The sequence below is a fragment of the Ahaetulla prasina genome, chromosome 3 (assembly GCF_028640845.1).
Source record: "Ahaetulla prasina isolate Xishuangbanna chromosome 3, ASM2864084v1, whole genome shotgun sequence".
Classification (NCBI taxonomy): Eukaryota; Metazoa; Chordata; class Lepidosauria; order Squamata; family Colubridae; genus Ahaetulla; species Ahaetulla prasina.
This window is the reverse complement of record NC_080541.1, coordinates 153,658,917-153,676,501: the sequence shown is the minus strand read 5'-3', so window position 1 is coordinate 153,676,501 and position 17,585 is coordinate 153,658,917. Positions and strand designations below refer to the sequence as shown.

General features: G+C 35.0%; 1 protein-coding gene across 1 annotated transcript in view; it reads left to right on the top strand.

The window, feature by feature from the left end:
* ADGRL2 (adhesion G protein-coupled receptor L2) overlaps positions 1-17,585 on the top strand; it is a 227,671-nt gene that overhangs the window by 143,390 nt on the left and 66,696 nt on the right. The window contains exon 4 of the mRNA XM_058174688.1: positions 4,804-4,913. Coding sequence (XP_058030671.1) covers positions 4,804-4,913 — 110 coding nt within the window. The remainder of the gene's footprint in view (positions 1-4,803; positions 4,914-17,585) is intronic.

The following is a 17,585-nucleotide window of genomic DNA, read 5'->3' as shown; positions in this document are numbered from 1 at the left end:
TTCCCGGTGGCTTTTGGAGCATGACAGGAGAAACTAATGTTATCTTGCCAAAACAGAAGTCTCTGCTTAATCACCAGAGCAAGACCATTGATTAAAACACCTCACCCAGATAGATTGCTCCTGGAATCTCATCTCCATACTTTTCTCTTGGTAAAGTATAATAATGAGCATATGATAATCAAAAGAAGGGCAAAAGCAATTTGTTGGGAATTGTCCGCGTTGAAATTACAGCAAGAAGGCAAACAAATTAGAATGGAAACAAAGGGCATTTTTAAAGCCAAGCACAGATGGGACAGACTTCCAGAATGATAAATGAAAAGTGGCAAATGTAGGAGCAGTGGAGATGTAAGACAGACTCCCCTCCTCGTTTCTTTTCTTTTCTTTAGTCTTGGACATTTTTCTTCAGCTATTGTGTGAAGAAGCAGACTTGTGTTTTCGCAATAATTTGAATCTGTTAATTAGATGGAAACCTTTGACCGTTAGGACAATCAATAAGTGGAACAAGTTGCCTGCAGAAGTTGTGAATGCACCAATACTGAAAATTTTTAAGAAAATGTTGGATAGCCATTTGTCTGAAATGGTGTAAGGTTTCCTGCCTCGGCAGGGGGTTGGACTAGAAGACCTCCAAGGCCCCTTCCAACTCTGTTATTTTGTTATGTTTAGATTTCAAAACTTTCTTAGTGCCATGAAGCCCTGGTTTTTCTGAATGTTTTAAAAAGTTAAAAATTACCACATAAACAAAAGAAAAAATGTATGTACCTTACATTAATCTATAAAATAAATGTGTTAGAAGTATCTTGGCTGTGGATTACACATAACGATTGTTCTTACACTGAGAAACTTTCAGATTTTCTTAAGAGCGTAGTAGAGATGCTGATTTTTCGCGAGTATGTGCTAATGTTGTTCAGGAACAGATTTCATACATTGGCTGTCTTTGGTGTTGCAATGTTCTCATTATAATTCCATATTTCTTCAATGCCAAGAATTCTCAATCTATGTATCTGTAGCTATAACACTAGCAATATTTGAAATACGGACCTGGGAATGCAACAATTTGACAAACTTGAGCTACAAGCCTTCCAAAGCCCATGTTCCATTTTACGATATTGTAGAACAGTGGTTGACATCCTAAGTAAGAGATAACTGCTATCTTACTTGGCTCATGCAGGATTTTCAGAATTATTTATTTATATTTTGCCAGACCTTCTGTGCAGCTAAATTTCTATAGGCCGTGGGCAGTTTATAAAAGGTCAGAACATGGGATTAAAAACATTGGACATATAAAGCACCAATCAATGAGTGTTAACATTCCTCCCCACAGGTACTGTATAGGCTAAGCTTATATATTCCCAAGTGCGTTTCTAAAAAGAGAGAGTTCTTAAGAAGTGTGAGAAAGTGAAGGACAACCAGAAAACCAGGGATAAGCTGTTCTATAGAAATATTACAAGATACCCTATTAGATCCTGTTTATCTAGAGGAGGGAAAAGCTCTTACCACTGATGGATATTATATACTTCTTTACCCTAATTGTTCAGTGATTTATATCCGCCTAGTGACTTTGGCAGTGATAGCAAATCATGTTACATTATGCAGGTTTGATAAACTAGAACTTAAAACATAGTAAGACTTTTCTCTTTTCCCATTAGACTCTTTTTTTTTTAAAGGGACATATTTAAAAACCACTGGATAGCATACCTATTTTGTCTGTTTCACGCAAGAGGGAAAGCTACAAATTTTTTTTTTATGATAATAGTCATAGAATAAGACATATAAATGTTGGAATTTCTATATGGTTTTCAACTAATCCATTTTGCCCATAAAATAAGGTCAATTCCCACCCTTTTGGAGCCCCGTTCCTACTGTCAAAACTTACTCCAGATGGTCGTAAGATCCAAAGGGATGGAAAATTCTCCAAATTAGGAAGCCAGGGAAACTAAAAGAAGAAATTTTCATCTAAGTGAAATTAAGGAACAAAATCATACGTATTAATTATAAGAAACAATGTTTAAAGAGACTTTCAGTTACTATTATCTGAACTTTAGGTCGAAAGAAGAGAGTTTGTATTGTGATTCTATCCTTCCATTGGGACTGTTCATGAAAACAGGCAGTTATTCATGTAGATACATAGAGATAGTTTGCAACATAAGATCACAGCTGGGGAAAAAGCTTCTGTTGTTAAGCAAAGCAATTTTTAAGTAAGTCAGTGAAGAGTAAATCACATGGTCATTAAGCAAATCCAGCTTCCCTCATTGAATTTGCTTGTCAGAAGCTGGCTGGGAAGGTTGCAAATGGCTATCACATGACATTGGGATGCTGCAATTGTCATACACACTTTGTCAATTGCCAAGCACCTGAATTTTGATCATGTGGTTATGACAGTTTTAAGTGTACCAGTAGTAAGTCACTTTTTTCCAGTGCCAGTGTAACTTGGAACAGTTGCTAAACAAATGTTTGTAAGTGGAGGACTTCCTGTGCAGACATTAATGCTTCCTAAGCTGTTGTTAGAATACAGTATTGCAAACTAATACTGCTGACTGCCGACTGCCAACCGTTCGATTCTCACAAGCTCAGAGTTGACTCAGCCTTCCATTCTTCCGAGGTGGGTAAAATGAGGATCCAGATTGTTGGGGACTCTGTAAACCGCTTAGAGAGGACTGTAAAGCACTACGAAACTGTATATAAATCTAAGTGCTTTTTGCTATTGCTAAGCAGCCATACCAAGTGTACCAGAGGTCACTGCTACCATAGCACTTTAAGGAGAGGCATTTTACTTGGGCCAAATTATTTTATGAAGATCCCCTTTGAATACTTTCCATAGTTAGTCTCTTTCATCCAGATCGTTTGAAGTACAGTAAAAGAAATTCAGTACCCGATTTCAACTAGAATAGTCATGCCATTTCAGTCTACAGTACTTGGGATATAAAGCATTGTTAGTTTACAACTCTAACTACTGTTATGAAAATATCTTCTGAATTTATTAATAAGATGTATAGTGTATATGTGCGTATTTTTTTTTTGTTAAGACATTTTATAAAAATGTAACAGCTAACCATATACCTAGTTAAGATGGGCACATTTGTAAGGAAATTATGAGGGGTGTCTGTCAGTTTATTGTGGGAAACTGCTGAATGCACATTGTCTGGTTTACAGTAGCAGACCCGAACCAACAGGCAGCTATCATTGTTAAAGCTAGGCTCTTTTCAGAAGCTAAATACTAAAAAGAAGGGGAGATGTCTGTTTTTATCATTTAGTAACAATACTGAAGTTATTCTGAAATGCTGCAATTAAGCTCACTTTAATATTCATTTAGCAAACATGAATTGAAAATGTGGCTTGATTTTACACCTGTTTTTTTTGGAAGACAGATGTCAGAAACTCTCCAGCATAAGATAGATGTCTTCAACTTATGCAAGGGTATTCAATAGTATGGGAAGTGCTAGTAATGCAGTAGTTTGATATATGGCTGGAGTCAAAGGCTCGGCTATTATTTTAAGATCTGGCTGCCTTTCCTTCAGTTTACTGACAAACAGAACTTACTCAGGAGAGCAGCCAACTTCCTTTGTTTTAGTTACCAAACTGTTCCTGACCTTTTGTTTGGCTCTTTCCTTTGACTTCATAATGAAACACGGAAAGTTGTTTTGCTCAACTTGGTTTTATTCTAAGTTTTGACAAGTATCACTTCATTTATATTCAAAATTAAAGTTTAGTTTGAAACACCAAGTCTTTTATATTGTATATGTCTACAGGCTGACAGACTTCTGCAAACCAGCAGCTTCTGATTAGCATGGCCATTTTATGGGAAATGGATTATGACTTGATTTCTTGTAAAGATTTCTTTGGGGTGGGAGGTGAATGTTGAGGGAGGATATGACTTGAATAAAATGCCACTTCAGAGAAATGTCTTACAGATGGATATCTTCAGTAAAGTTGCTCCAATATTAATTCTGATATATTTTTTAATGTTCATGCTTGCTTACTTTTATGATTTTTAATATTGCACACTTTTTTAAAAAAATATCCTGGTTTTCTAATTTTTTTAATTCACTTTTATTTGACAGTTTTATTTGATTAAATCATTTCTTAGTCTTATACTACCATAATATTTGTAATTTAACATAATATTTTATGTTTAGTGTAAACCACTTAGAATTTTGCCAATAATACTGTTAATGGCACAGTCCTTGTCACATTGCCACAATACCATTGAGGTTATTGTAACATTTCCATCTTTAAAACTTTGGACCCTCAGATGTACAGCTGTTGGAAAATAGCCAGCCATGAACAATAAGTATAACTATTTAAATTGTGTTGCCTTCTAAAAAATGTTCATTAATTGTTATAAAAATTGAGTTCAAAATTTAGAGTCATTTTTAAGTTTTTCACCATTAAAAAAAAGCAACAACTTGGACTTTTGAAAAAAGGACAGGAATTATCTGTTGTTAACCAAACTTTTAGTCACGATTGCTGTGAATCAACATTTCATTATACACTGAAAATTCATTCATTTACTAATTTCCTCCACTTTCTGGGAAACCTGCACATTATAATCCATTGCCTCTGATGAGTATTAAACTATAGAGCAGGGGTCTCCAACCTTGGAAACTTTATGACTTTATGACTTATGAACTTCAACTCCCAGCATGCGCTGGCTAAGGAATTCTGGGAGTTGAAGTCCACAAGTCATAAAGTTGCCAAAGGTGGAGACCCCTGCTATAGAGGGTTATATAAATTACCACCAGAAGATAAAAATAATAAGTTATTCTAAAATTGCTTTGCTTATTTTTTCCCCCTCTGCTTTTACAGGTGCAACAACCGAACTCAATGTATAGTAGTTACTGGGTCTGATGTGTTTCCTGATCCTTGTCCTGGAACATATAAATACCTCGAAGTCCAATATGAATGTGTCCCTTACAGTAAGTATGTTCCCCCTCCTCCTTCTTCTTCCCCTACTCTAGCTTTCACAATTGATGCTGGAACCATATTGATGGAGAAACGAAGCACATGTTTATGGCCTGAGAACCATTTTGCATGCCGAACACTTGCAGGCTAGGGTCTCCAATTAGCTTCACAAAGTGTGGAAAGGAGCCATGGTGTGATGCTGGCCAAGTGTCTGTCTGTGTTCTTAAGTGTTTGGCTTTTAAGGCTACTATAGTTGATTTTTTTTTCCTCTCAGAAAAAGAAACTTGAATTAGCTATTCAAAAGAGTCAATAGGAAATTGTACTTATGCCCAGTACCAGTTCTTGACAAATTGGCTTGGCTTGCAGTTCTGTAAAGAAACTACTGACTTTACTATTAGTTTTGAAAGGACTACCTGCTGTGGTAATTTTGGCTAATGAATTGGAGCGTGCCATGGATATATCTGGGAATAATATCCCCGGTATTACTAGATTTAGCACAATTTATTTTACCACCATCTTAAATATCATGGTCTTTGGCCAAGAATACATCTATAATTATACATATTCATCTTTTTCCCCCAGCAGAATTCCATATTAAGCTACATGTCTACTCCATTATGTAAGGCTAAGTGATAGAGTTGTGTGCAAAGGTTCAGGTATAAGTGAACAGAAGCTGACACAATCATTACATCGTGTAAAATTAAGTGCTGTATCTTTTTTTTGCAAATTTTGGACATTTTATCAGTCTGAAGACAATCTAAACCATACCTGCAAATCAGTCATGAGCTACTTACAAGTAAGAAAGATAAATGTTTTGGATTGGCCTTTATACTCCCCGAGTAAAATATTACTCAAAATCAGCAGTGAAATCCCAAACATATTGTGCATACAAAGAGATCTAAGAATATTTAAGAATTATAAGATTTCTGAAATAAAGAGTAACAACAACAACAACAACAACAACAAAAAGCCACAAATAGGATTCTGAGGTAGCTAGAGCACAGGTGTCAAACTTGCAGCGTCATGTGATGTATCATGACATTTTTTCCCTTCGTGGAGCTGGGGTGGGCCTGGCCTGCACATGACACATCCGGACTGTGGGCCACCAGTTTGACACCCCTGAGTTAGAGTAACATTTAGCAGCTGTTAATTTCTTTTACAAAAGGAGATTTAGATCGTTCTCACTTAGAAACCACAATTGGGTCTGGCATTTCTGTTTTTTAAGCCAAAAAAAAAAAAATCACATGGCTGTAACAGTCTTATGACTTCACTTTCCATTTGGTCATGAAATAAATCATCATGGTCATTAAGGGAAGCATTGTGTAACTGCAATTTATGATTTTATGTCAACATTCTCTATTTACTCTGCTTGTTGCAAGCCAGCTACAGACTACACAAATGATGATCATATGACTGTGGGACTCTGCCACAGTCACAAACATGCACTGTTTACAAGGAACTGCAGTCAGGTGGACTGCAGGGTGCTGCTGTGGTCATAAATGAAATAATTGGTTGCACAGCTATTTCTTTTACAGTGTTGTAATTTTGAAATAGCGATAGCACTTAGACTTATATACCACTTCAGAGTGCTTTACAGTCCTGTCTAAACGGTTTACAGAGTCAGCCTATTGCCCCCAACAATGGGTCCTCATTTTACCGACCTCAGAACGATGGAAGACTGAGTCAACCTTGAGTCTGGTGAGATTTGAACTGCCAAATTGCAGTCAGCCAGCAGTTAGCAGAAGTAGCCTGCAGTACTGCATTCTAACCACTGCACCACCACAGTTCTTATGGTTATTAGAAAGGCAGTCAATAAATGCAACTTTAAGATCACAATCAGGATCAGATCTTCTGTTGCTAAGTCATGCAGCCCTTAACAAAATCACACCTGATATTATGTCCTTTTTGCTGCAGGTCATTAAGTAAATTGTATGGTGATTAATTAATCATGCAATCTTTAAGTAAATCAGTAACTGCCATATTTATTATTTTCTTATTTTGAATCTGTGCATAACTACACATTGAAAGTATGCATTCAAATTTACAGAAAAAGGTCATTAATATACCATGTTGAGGCTGTGAAACTTGAATTTGTTAGGGATTTATTGAAATGTACAATTTACATTTACAAGCATCTCTTATATCTAATCTTTTCACAGAGGTTTCTGCAGTCCTCCTCCCGTAGCAACAGCTGGTCACAAATCTTACATTGCTTGATTCACTTGATCCACAAAAAGTTGCACACTTTTTAAGAATTCCATTGTTAAAAATAAATTCAAACTTAATGTCACCTTTTCTATTAGAAAAAAAAGATACTGCCTATAACTGTAAAATTTAATGGTGCATGAATTGTGCACCCGTTTATTCTTTGTGCCCCATTTAATTATTTTAATACCCACAAATTTAAGCTTTTTTATAGTAAAAGGGAGGTATATATTCCATAGGTTGAGACAATTTTGGATTGGTACTATTCTTGTGTTAAAGAACCAGGTTAACAATCAAGACTTCATCCATATTTTATATTTAAACTAATTTTCCTAATTACATCATTAAAAAACACTGTAATATAATTTTGCAATGGCAATACTTAGTATTTAATTCTTCTGTGAACTTTACTAAGAAGCAATTAAAGGCCAAACACAGTTCATATTTTTTTTTCCCATTCTTGCTGTGTATATCTACCATTGTGTCATTGCAAAAAAGATGCTTGTTGTGATTTTATTTCTGTACCATCAGTAGATTTGAAATGCACTGCATATGCTGAATTTTAATATCTGTTTTCCAGTGTCTTATTATTGGTGGTTTATTATATCATTTTTCTTGTAGCATGTTGGGAGTAATGCATTTTTGCCTATTAAGAAAAATATAATTTTGATCGTAACATCCCCTTACCTTGAAATTACTATTTTAAATTACCAGAAAGAAGCTATGACATCATTCAAATATCAAGGTTCCTATATTTCTTGGGATCATTTCCTGTAGCAGGAGGAAGTGTTTAAATATACATAAATATTATTTTCAGATCATTTGCTGGGTTCTTAAGACAAATGTGAATGCATTCCTGGTTTTTTTTAATATAAAAATGATTTCTTTTGCAGTTAACTGAAGAAAATTCTGAATGGCATTGCAAAATACTGTTTGGTGGTCATCTATTACATATTTTTTCAGTTTTTCTATGCAGGACTAATGTGGATAGAATTTTTTTCTAACCGATGGACCAAATTCAGAGTTTAATTTTGAATAAATCTATTTGGAATTGGGTGAATATTTACTTTTTTAAAAAAATTACATGTTATTTTTTAAAATCTCAAGTGAGCATACTGGTGCTTCATTTAATTTGTACTGCATTTAAAGTGTACAAATATGTTCGTAGCATATGCTGAAATAAAATTAATTATATAGCCCAATAATTGATTCATAACTGGGTGGGTGGAGAGCTGCAACCTTTCTCGTGACTGATCTAGCACCAGCTTATTTCAACTTGCAGATTTAAAAAATAATGAGGCCAATGGAACAATGTTAATAACTCTTAACTGCAGCCAAAGTATACTTAGTGCTGCTTATGTTGAATACCTAATTTTGGTATCATTGCTTCAGCCAGTAGGATCTTCCTACTCAATGTATGGAAATATCTCATTCAAAACTGCCTCTTTGTACTCATAGTAATCGTAGTTATATTGCCTTGCCCACTATTTGTAGTGGGCGGAGAAAACTATTCAAGCAATTTAATTTAAGGTACAAGTAATATGGCTATTTTTTTCCCATTCTTGCTGTGTATATCTACCATTGTGTCATTGCAAAAAAGATGCTTGTTGTGATTTTATTTCTGTACCATCAGTAGATTTGAAATGCACTGCATATGCTGAATTTTAATATCTGTTTTCCAGTGTCTTATTATTGGTGGTTTATTATATCATTTTTCTTGTAGCATGTTGGGAGTAATGCATTTTTGCCTATTAAGAAAAATATAATTTTGATCGTAACATCCCCTTACCTTGAAATTACTATTTTAAATTACCAGAAAGAAGCTATGACATCATTCAAATATCAAGGTTCCTATATTTCTTGGGATCATTTCCTGTAGCAGGAGGAAGTGTTTAAATATACATAAATATTATTTTCAGATCATTTGCTGGGTTCTTAAGACAAATGTGAATGCATTCCTGGTTTTTTTTTTATATAAAAATGATTTCTTTTGCAGTTAACTGAAGAAAATTCTGAATGGCATTGCAAAATACTGTTTGGTGGTCATCTATTACATATTTTTTCAGTTTTTCTATGCAGGACTAATGTGGATAGAATTTTTTTCTAACCGATGGACCAAATTCAGAGTTTAATTTTGAATAAATCTATTTGGAATTGGGTGAATATTTACTTTTTTAAAAAAATTACATGTTATTTTTTAAAATCTCAAGTGAGCATACTGGTGCTTCATTTAATTTGTACTGCATTTAAAGTGTACAAATATGTTCGTAGCATATGCTGAAATAAAATTAATTATATAGCCCAATAATTGATTCATAACTGGGTGGGTGGAGAGCTGCAACCTTTCTCGTGACTGATCTAGCACCAGCTTATTTCAACTTGCAGATTTAAAAAAAATAATGAGGCCAATGGAACAATGTTAATAACTCTTAACTGCAGCCAAAGTATACTTAGTGCTGCTTATGTTGAATACCTAATTTTGGTATCATTGCTTCAGCCAGTAGGATCTTCCTACTCAATGTATGGAAATATCTCATTCAAAACCGCCTCTTTGTACTCATAGTAATCGTAGTTATATTGCCTTGCCCACTATTTGTAGTGGGCGGAGAAAACTATTCAAGCAATTTAATTTAAGGTACAAGTAATATGGCTATTTTTTTTCTGTACTATCACTACGACATTACAAAAGGCATTTTATTCATACATGTACATACTATGTGTGCAGTAATGCCAAAATAAGGTACACATCTATTCTTCGAAATTATCCATATTTCTGTGATGTATTCAAAATCTTCCCAGGAGCTTCATTTGCTTGTTCGAATCTCTGCTCTTTTCCATAGCAACCTACTTCCTTGTTTCTGCAATGCCCAAATTCTTCCTTTTTCTGCTTTTTTACATTCTGTATAGCCTTTTGGTATACATTTTGAAGGTGTTGGAGGCTTTGCATTGGTCATTCACAGCAACCACCAGTATCGGGCATATCATGTACACTCATGTTACAATTGTTATAAAACTGCTTATTGCACGTAATGTTGTGCGTCTCGTTTTTACTTGCACTAAAGCACTGTGCTGCATGGTGTTTCATAGTTAATGTACTTATAATCCATCGTATGTTTCAGGTTCAAGGCCATGGAGAGAGGAACCCATCCTTAATCAGACAGTGCACATTGCCTTCTGAACTAATTTACTACCAATGCAGCTACAACATAAAACCACTATCCATTTTTTTTAATTAAAAACGTGGAAGGATGACTGCAGTTTTTCATTGCAGCCTGACTTTTGTTATTGTTGATCCCAGTTGGCCATTGATGGATGACTGTTTCATGCTAAGATTGTACTCTTATCACTTTGGGCATTTCAATTCCTTGTCACAGCTAAGAGATCCAAAAGAGATGACTAGATTTGGGACTCCTACTTCCTTACAGTTTTTCTTCTTACAAAATTATTGCTGAAAAGGCCAAATGATCAAAAATCCAAAGTTCTTTAAGAATGAATGAACCAAGTTATCAGTTGTTCTCAAGTATTCCTGGAATATATGAGAACAATTAATAACTATCTATGTAGTTGTGGACTTCAGTCAGTTGAAAGCATTTACTGGAGTAAAAAACAACAGCAGAACTTTAGGAAGTCATAACATTTTTAATGTGATTATTTGTTCTCTTCATTTTGTAGCTTTTCCTCTAGGCACATATTTTTGCATGTACAAGGAAGAAGAGAAGAATCATCATATATGGCAGCCATGGCCCTGGTATCTCAGATTTCCAGTTGTCATCAGTTTTGTGAATAGAGCACATCAAGAAATAAACTCTAGCTGGAAAATGTGCTCAATTCCAGTGAACACCACTCTCACCCCCAGTCTTTGATGGAACCCATAAAGTTCTCAGACGATTCCATGGAATAGATTTTGAAAAATCCTGGCATGGAATATATTCCCCCCCCCAAAAAAAAAAAATTCCATCAAAATGCGTAACTGTAAGCCCAGCATAATACTTGAATACAATGAAATTTATTCCTAAATAGGATAATGGAGGTTCTACTTTCTGTGTCTTACTATAACTGTGTATTTTATTAGTTCCTCTGCTTATGTTGGAATTTCAGGGCAGCACATTGCACAGTGCTCCGTTGAAACCCTTATTTTAAAAATTAAATCAAAACTAAAGCACTGGCAAACTTAGTTTAACCACAAAGAGGAATAGAAGCCCTATGGCAAGGCAGATGTTTAGTATAAGAATAATGTATTCCAGTGTTCATACACTTCTATTATTGTTCAGATATCAGTATATTATCTCAATTGAACTCCAGGTACTCATTAATCTATTCATTAAATAAATGCCATCCATTCATCAGTTTATATGATAAATTATTTGGGAACCATATATTACAAATAGGTAAAATAATCCCCACTTTTGTAGTTTGTTGCTATTTTAATGTGATCAGAGTTGTATTAAATATATAGTATGTGTTCTGCTTCTCAATTTTAGCCATCTAAAATACATATATTCAATGAAAAATTTCTTTTTATTTTCAAAAAATACTTCCTCCTACCAACTATTCATCTGCTGTGCCCCACTTCAAAATTGCACATTTCCAAGAGAAATACTGTTAAAATCAAGAATTTTAAAGTAGACCTAAAATGCAAACTTGAAATAAGGGTGTTATTGATTAAATTACAGAGCAATGAAGAGAAGCCCACTTGACATTTCTCTGAATTGTGCAGTATATGTTAATACTCCAAATAACCTAAGTCCTTTTAGGACTAAAAAGCACATCAGAGACACCACTTCATATGTCCGTGCATGATGTTTTATTTTAAGCCTTGTTTATATCCGGGAATTATGTGGAAAACATTCAGAGGTATTTTATTTTCTAGCTGTACTATTGGACCTTGCAATTTTATTACTTTACCAGGCTATCCCCCAAAATGTACAGCTGTACTCAATGTGCCCACTGTGTACATGACACTAACATTTATTTGTTGACTTTATGCCCTTGTTTTAGTATTCTGAGCAGGTACACGGTTGTTTCTTTTAATATAGAATATGCTCACATCCACAAACATCAGGAAGTGATGGATTACAAACCTCTTTTTAATCTTTTTTTGTTCTATTTACTTGGTTATATTCTATTTTCTGGGATAGTAAATTGATTTAGATTGTTCAGATCTAGTAAAAATGGGCTGGGAAGTGGCTCAACAGGCTAATGCAGTTTGTTATTAACACACAGCTGCCTGCAATTACAATTACTGCAGGCTCGAGTCCCACCAGGCCCAAGGTTGACTCAGCCTTCCATCCTTTATAAGGTAGGTAAAATGAGGACCCAGATTGTTGGGGGGGGCAATACAAGTTGACTTTGTATATAATATACAAATGGATGAGACTATTGCCTTACACAATGTAAGCCGCCCTGAGTCTTCAGAGAAGGGCGGGATATAAATTCAAATTAAAAAAAAATGGACCTTGGCCAGGTAAAACTGTATTTGAGTATCATTAAAATTAATAGAAGTAATTTAACTGTGTATTTTACCGTTAACGACTGAATCGAGTGCATAAGATTCATGTGGTAGACTATAACATTTTTAAAGAGAAATGTGACGGTTCCAAATAATTACTGTCATGGAAATGTTTTTTTGGACAATGCCAGAGTGTTTAAAATAAATTTGGTATGAAATATGTAATAAATTTCCTTGGCATTGAGGCATGCTGCATTAAGAATGCCATGACCAACATTTTTCAAGGTGAATGATTTTCAACCAAAGCAAAAGTAAATAAGGCAATTTTATAGCTAGTAGTTATTTTGCAGCAAGTTGCTTATACATTTCACTCGAAGTCTTACATGTATTCTGATAAATACGTAGATTTTCCTATTCGTTTCAATAAGAAAAGAGCTATGCATGCAAGTAATGGTATGTGGACACAAATCAGCATTACTGTATTTTTTGGAGTATAAGATACACTTCCCCTCCCCCCAAAAAGAGGGTGGAAATGTTGGTGCATCTTATACACCGAATACAGCCATTATTGGCCTCCTGAAGCCCCACACCGCTCATCCTATTTTTGAGAAAAATGGGCCCATTTTTGTGAAAAACGGGGTTCACAGAGGGTTTGGGAGGCCTGCAGAGTGCTCCTGGGGGCTGGGGAGGGCAAAACCCTTTTTTTTCCTTTCTTACCTCTTCGAAATCTTGGTGCGTCTTATACACCAGTGCATCTTATAGTCCTAAAAATACAGTATTTTTTTAAACAAATGAAAAAGTCCTACAGGGGAAGGAGATTTATGGAATTCTGTTTGTCAAAACATAGTTGTATTGACTGTTTATCTGAACATCCTCAATAGATCCCTGCCTTGAATTAATTAATTATATTAGACAAGTGGTTTGTTTTATTATACCACTTCTTAAAAAACCAGTATAATAAGCAGTAATTTGGTACATATTCTGATGATAATTCTTTACCCTGTTTTGGGTTAATCTGTTGCAAAATACCTAAATTTACCTAAATGAAAAATTAAATCTGATTTTTGTTTCTTGTTTACTTCTTCTATCTAGACTGTTATGTTTAATTCGTTTTTAGACAGAGGATTTAATTCGGGCCTCAAAGTCATTCTGTGCCTCCAGAGTCCTATCCCACAGCATAAAATACCGAAAGGAGATCATGTAAATGTGTAACTTTGCTTATAAAGGTTTTATAAGGAAAACCTTATAAGGCTTCAGAGAAACATACAATTGCATAATAGTCACATGGAATAATGCACAAACAATATTTAAGCATACATGATTGACCTCCAGGAACAATTCCAAATTCTCTCAGTAAGAGGAAATTGCAGTTATAAACAGAAAATTGTTCAAATTTTAATGTGGACCTTACCTATACCTTTTTTTCCTCTCCTGGGATTATTGATGAGTTTTTCTGCACAACAAAAACAACAAAATACCTTACCTTTCTTTATTTTTTTCTTTACTCTGTCATCTTCTTTCCATTTGAATTATAGAAAACATGTTATGTATGCGAGGAACATTTCAATCCAGGATATTTCTGACATTGGCCTTTAAAATGTTTCTAATATTCATTTAACTTTTGAATGTAAACCGCCCTGATATTTTAGTTGGTAGTGGGGTAAGATATTGATGGAGCAGATGAGAAGAGTTATTATTTCTAAAGTTGAAATCTCAACATTCTCATTTCTAAGCAGTGGGAAATGAAACCAGAATAAGCTGCAAAATTTACATTAAACCATTGTAGCAAAGTGAAAAATGAGGTGAACTAATGGAATCAAGGTAGCAAGTTTTTCCACTTTTAGTACCTAAAAGTCACCTCTGAAAGTATCTATTATTGGTTTGCTGATTCTCTCTCTCCCTCTCTCTCTCTCTCTCCCCTCCCCCTCCCTTCCCCCTTCCTCCCTCCCTCCCCCCCTCCCCCCTTTCCCTCCCCCTCCCCCTCCCTGTGGGGGGAGATAAATAAATTTTCATTGTATTACATTTGGCTACGGAATAGTAGTAATAATCCATCCATTCTCCAAAACAAATGACCTTTTTTTACTCCTTTGTCCTCTTGAACCTCTACTTCTTTAACCGTGGCGTTTTCAACCAGCAATACAGCTAACATGAAGAAGGTATCACCTTCCCTCTCTTATCGTGATGAGAGGGGAAAGCACGTTCCATGAAAATATATATATATATATAATCTAACCTTCCCAAGATGTTCCACTCTTACTTATGGAATTTGTCAAAAGCAAAAATTGTAAATGTTTTATCTTAAGGTTTGCTGCCAGGATTTTCTGAACGAGAAAAGACTTTTGGTATCTCTCTGAAGATTGTTTTTCTATAATTGGTAACAGCCAAAAAAAGAGAGAGTTCAACTAGTAAAATTCGTAGTCTTATCTCCTAGGTGGCAGAATGGGGAAGGTCATCCTGCTTAAAGACTTTTCTAAAACTGAACTGTGTGATCTAGAAAACAGAGCCGTATTTTAAAGCAAAGTAAAGAAAGTCCATAGCTCTGAATTATAATACATGAGCATTAAGGACTGTGTCTCTACCTTTGCATAGTTTGACTTCATTTTCAATACTTCTAAAATGAAAACGTGTTTTCCACAATGCAATCTATGTGCCCAAATTATTTGTTTCGTATGCACCCTTGGCTCTTCATTTGTATTAATTTAGGCTGAACTGCTGGACTTCACTGTCCACATTGAATGGCTTTGAGATATGATCAATATGATCAACTTTACAGGCTGGAATGTTTGGCTATAGAAAAATTTATAGCCAAAATAAGTGGTCATGTTCAATTTTGTAGATCTTTCTTTTCTTTTCTGAAAATTGTAAAATTGGGAAATAACATAACATAACATAACATCAGAGTTGGAAGGGACCTTGGAGGCCTTCTAGTCCAACCCCCTGCCCAGGCAGGAAACCCTACACCATCTCAGTCAGACCCAAATATACTCCTAAAAAGATGTATGTAGACTATTAAAATTATTGTTGCTAATGAACCTATCAAGCTACAATTATGTTTGGTGTGTGCGGTTTCATATAAGCTAACAACAGTCTTTACCAAGGCAGATGCAAACTATGATAAAAGGATTTATCAAGTATTCTTGGCCCTTCACAACTACAGATTCAATTGAAAAATCAAGTCATTTCAGAAGGTTCGTTTAAATCTTTGATTTAAAGGAAAACTCAAAAGCTCCTATAAATCCATTGACTCAGCACAGCATAGACTTTTAAGACTAATGATATATTGAGTGGATACATACATCATGTTAAGCTGTTCTGTGGTTTGTTTGCTTTTGGTTTAGGTTGCTGAATAAATCTCAGCCAATTGTGGTTTGTTCAGCAACTACGCCATAGCTCAATCCACTGTCTGTTATTCTTAAGAGATATTCTTCTATGTTGTAATTACTTACATGCATGCCCAATTTTATTTGCATTTTTGTCCACTTCTCCCTTAACTAAAAAGTCCAGTAAAGCTAAATACCACAAGAAATTATATCTTTTTAAAAAGAAATTAAAGAAACCTCTGTATTTGGAAAAATGGCAGCCTAAACTCACCAAGAATTGGTCATTTACATAAAAAGCAAACCAGTTGAGAACTCTTACAGTGCCCAAATATATTGGGTTTGCTTCTCATTCAAGATTTGGATTTTGCAGTCTCAAAGAAACTTTGTAAAAGGCTAGTCTGAATTAAATATTTTAAACATAAAGACTAATCCAATTTTATTAGTATATCTTGCAATTTCAGTAACAGTAACACTTCTTTCTGGCAGAAAAATAAGATTGGGGTCCCAAAAGACATCGGCCTATGCAAATCCCTTTAGCCTTTCCTTTAACCAAGATGTTTCTTGATACTAAATTACAATATATAAAACACATGCATATGATAGCATATTAATAGAAGGCCTTTTTAGGTGTACTTGTTAAGGCTGCTTGGGTAACAGAAGGCTATGTATATCATGCATTAGTCAAGTCTTTCATTATTTATTCAGGTTGACTAAGTGAAACTACATCCCAGCATTTTCTGTACTGCCTCTTTAACCTACTAAAATGATTGATCCATGTTCACTTATGTAACTGTAGAATCTTCCTCCAGCTAGGTTTTCCTGTTGTCTGTTTCTCTCTATCCAATGTTGTGCAGTTCTTATTCTCCCTGTGTTTAACATCTGTTAACTAATTTAATCTTTGCCTAATAGTCAATTTGTGTTAATCTTCTTTTTTTTTCCCTTGCACCTTCTTTTTTTTTTCATTTTTCTTCCGATGCTTGAAATAGAAGTGGAGCAAAAAGGTAAATAACATATATAGTCCAAACCCCTCAGCTCCTTGTTATGTGCCTTATGGATGTTGACCTCCTCCCTTTCCCCTTCCCCACAACACTCCGAGACTGTAATAATCAGCAGGATTTCATAAGTACCCTTCCTTAAAAGAAGTTGATTTTGCAATTTTGCAATAAACTGACTTGGCTGCTAAACTGACTCGGCTATTTAAAAGCAGGTGGTGGGATTTAGTATCTGATGGCACCTGCTCTGAGATGAAGACTCCCGTTGCTTTCTTCCTTCTTCCCTCTCTTTCTCTTTCCCTGTCTTTCTCTTACCCATGACGACTATTTGTTAATAAAAATGTCATCTTGCTTGGCTTTCCAGAACCCTCTCCATAGCATGCCATAATTACAGGGTTCCTGGTCTGTTCCATCCATTGATTTGGTTGCTCTTTATTTCTGTTGCTCTTGATGTAGGTCTACGGATCTGATGTTTTAATTTTTCCCCCTTGTATGTCAAAAGCAGATTTATTTTCATTCTGAGGGTTTCTGAATGTTTCTTGAAAATGTTAAGAATTAAAAACATCTATTGACCAGTTGAACTGCTCTACATCAATTAGCAGTTCGGGAGAATAAATGCTTTTTATGCAAGGGTAGTTCTATTTTTTTTTTCCAGATTTAGTAATATGCTATAGAACCTTGGTTTGTTGTCAGAGAAAAGGCTGCAGGTGTAACTTTTAA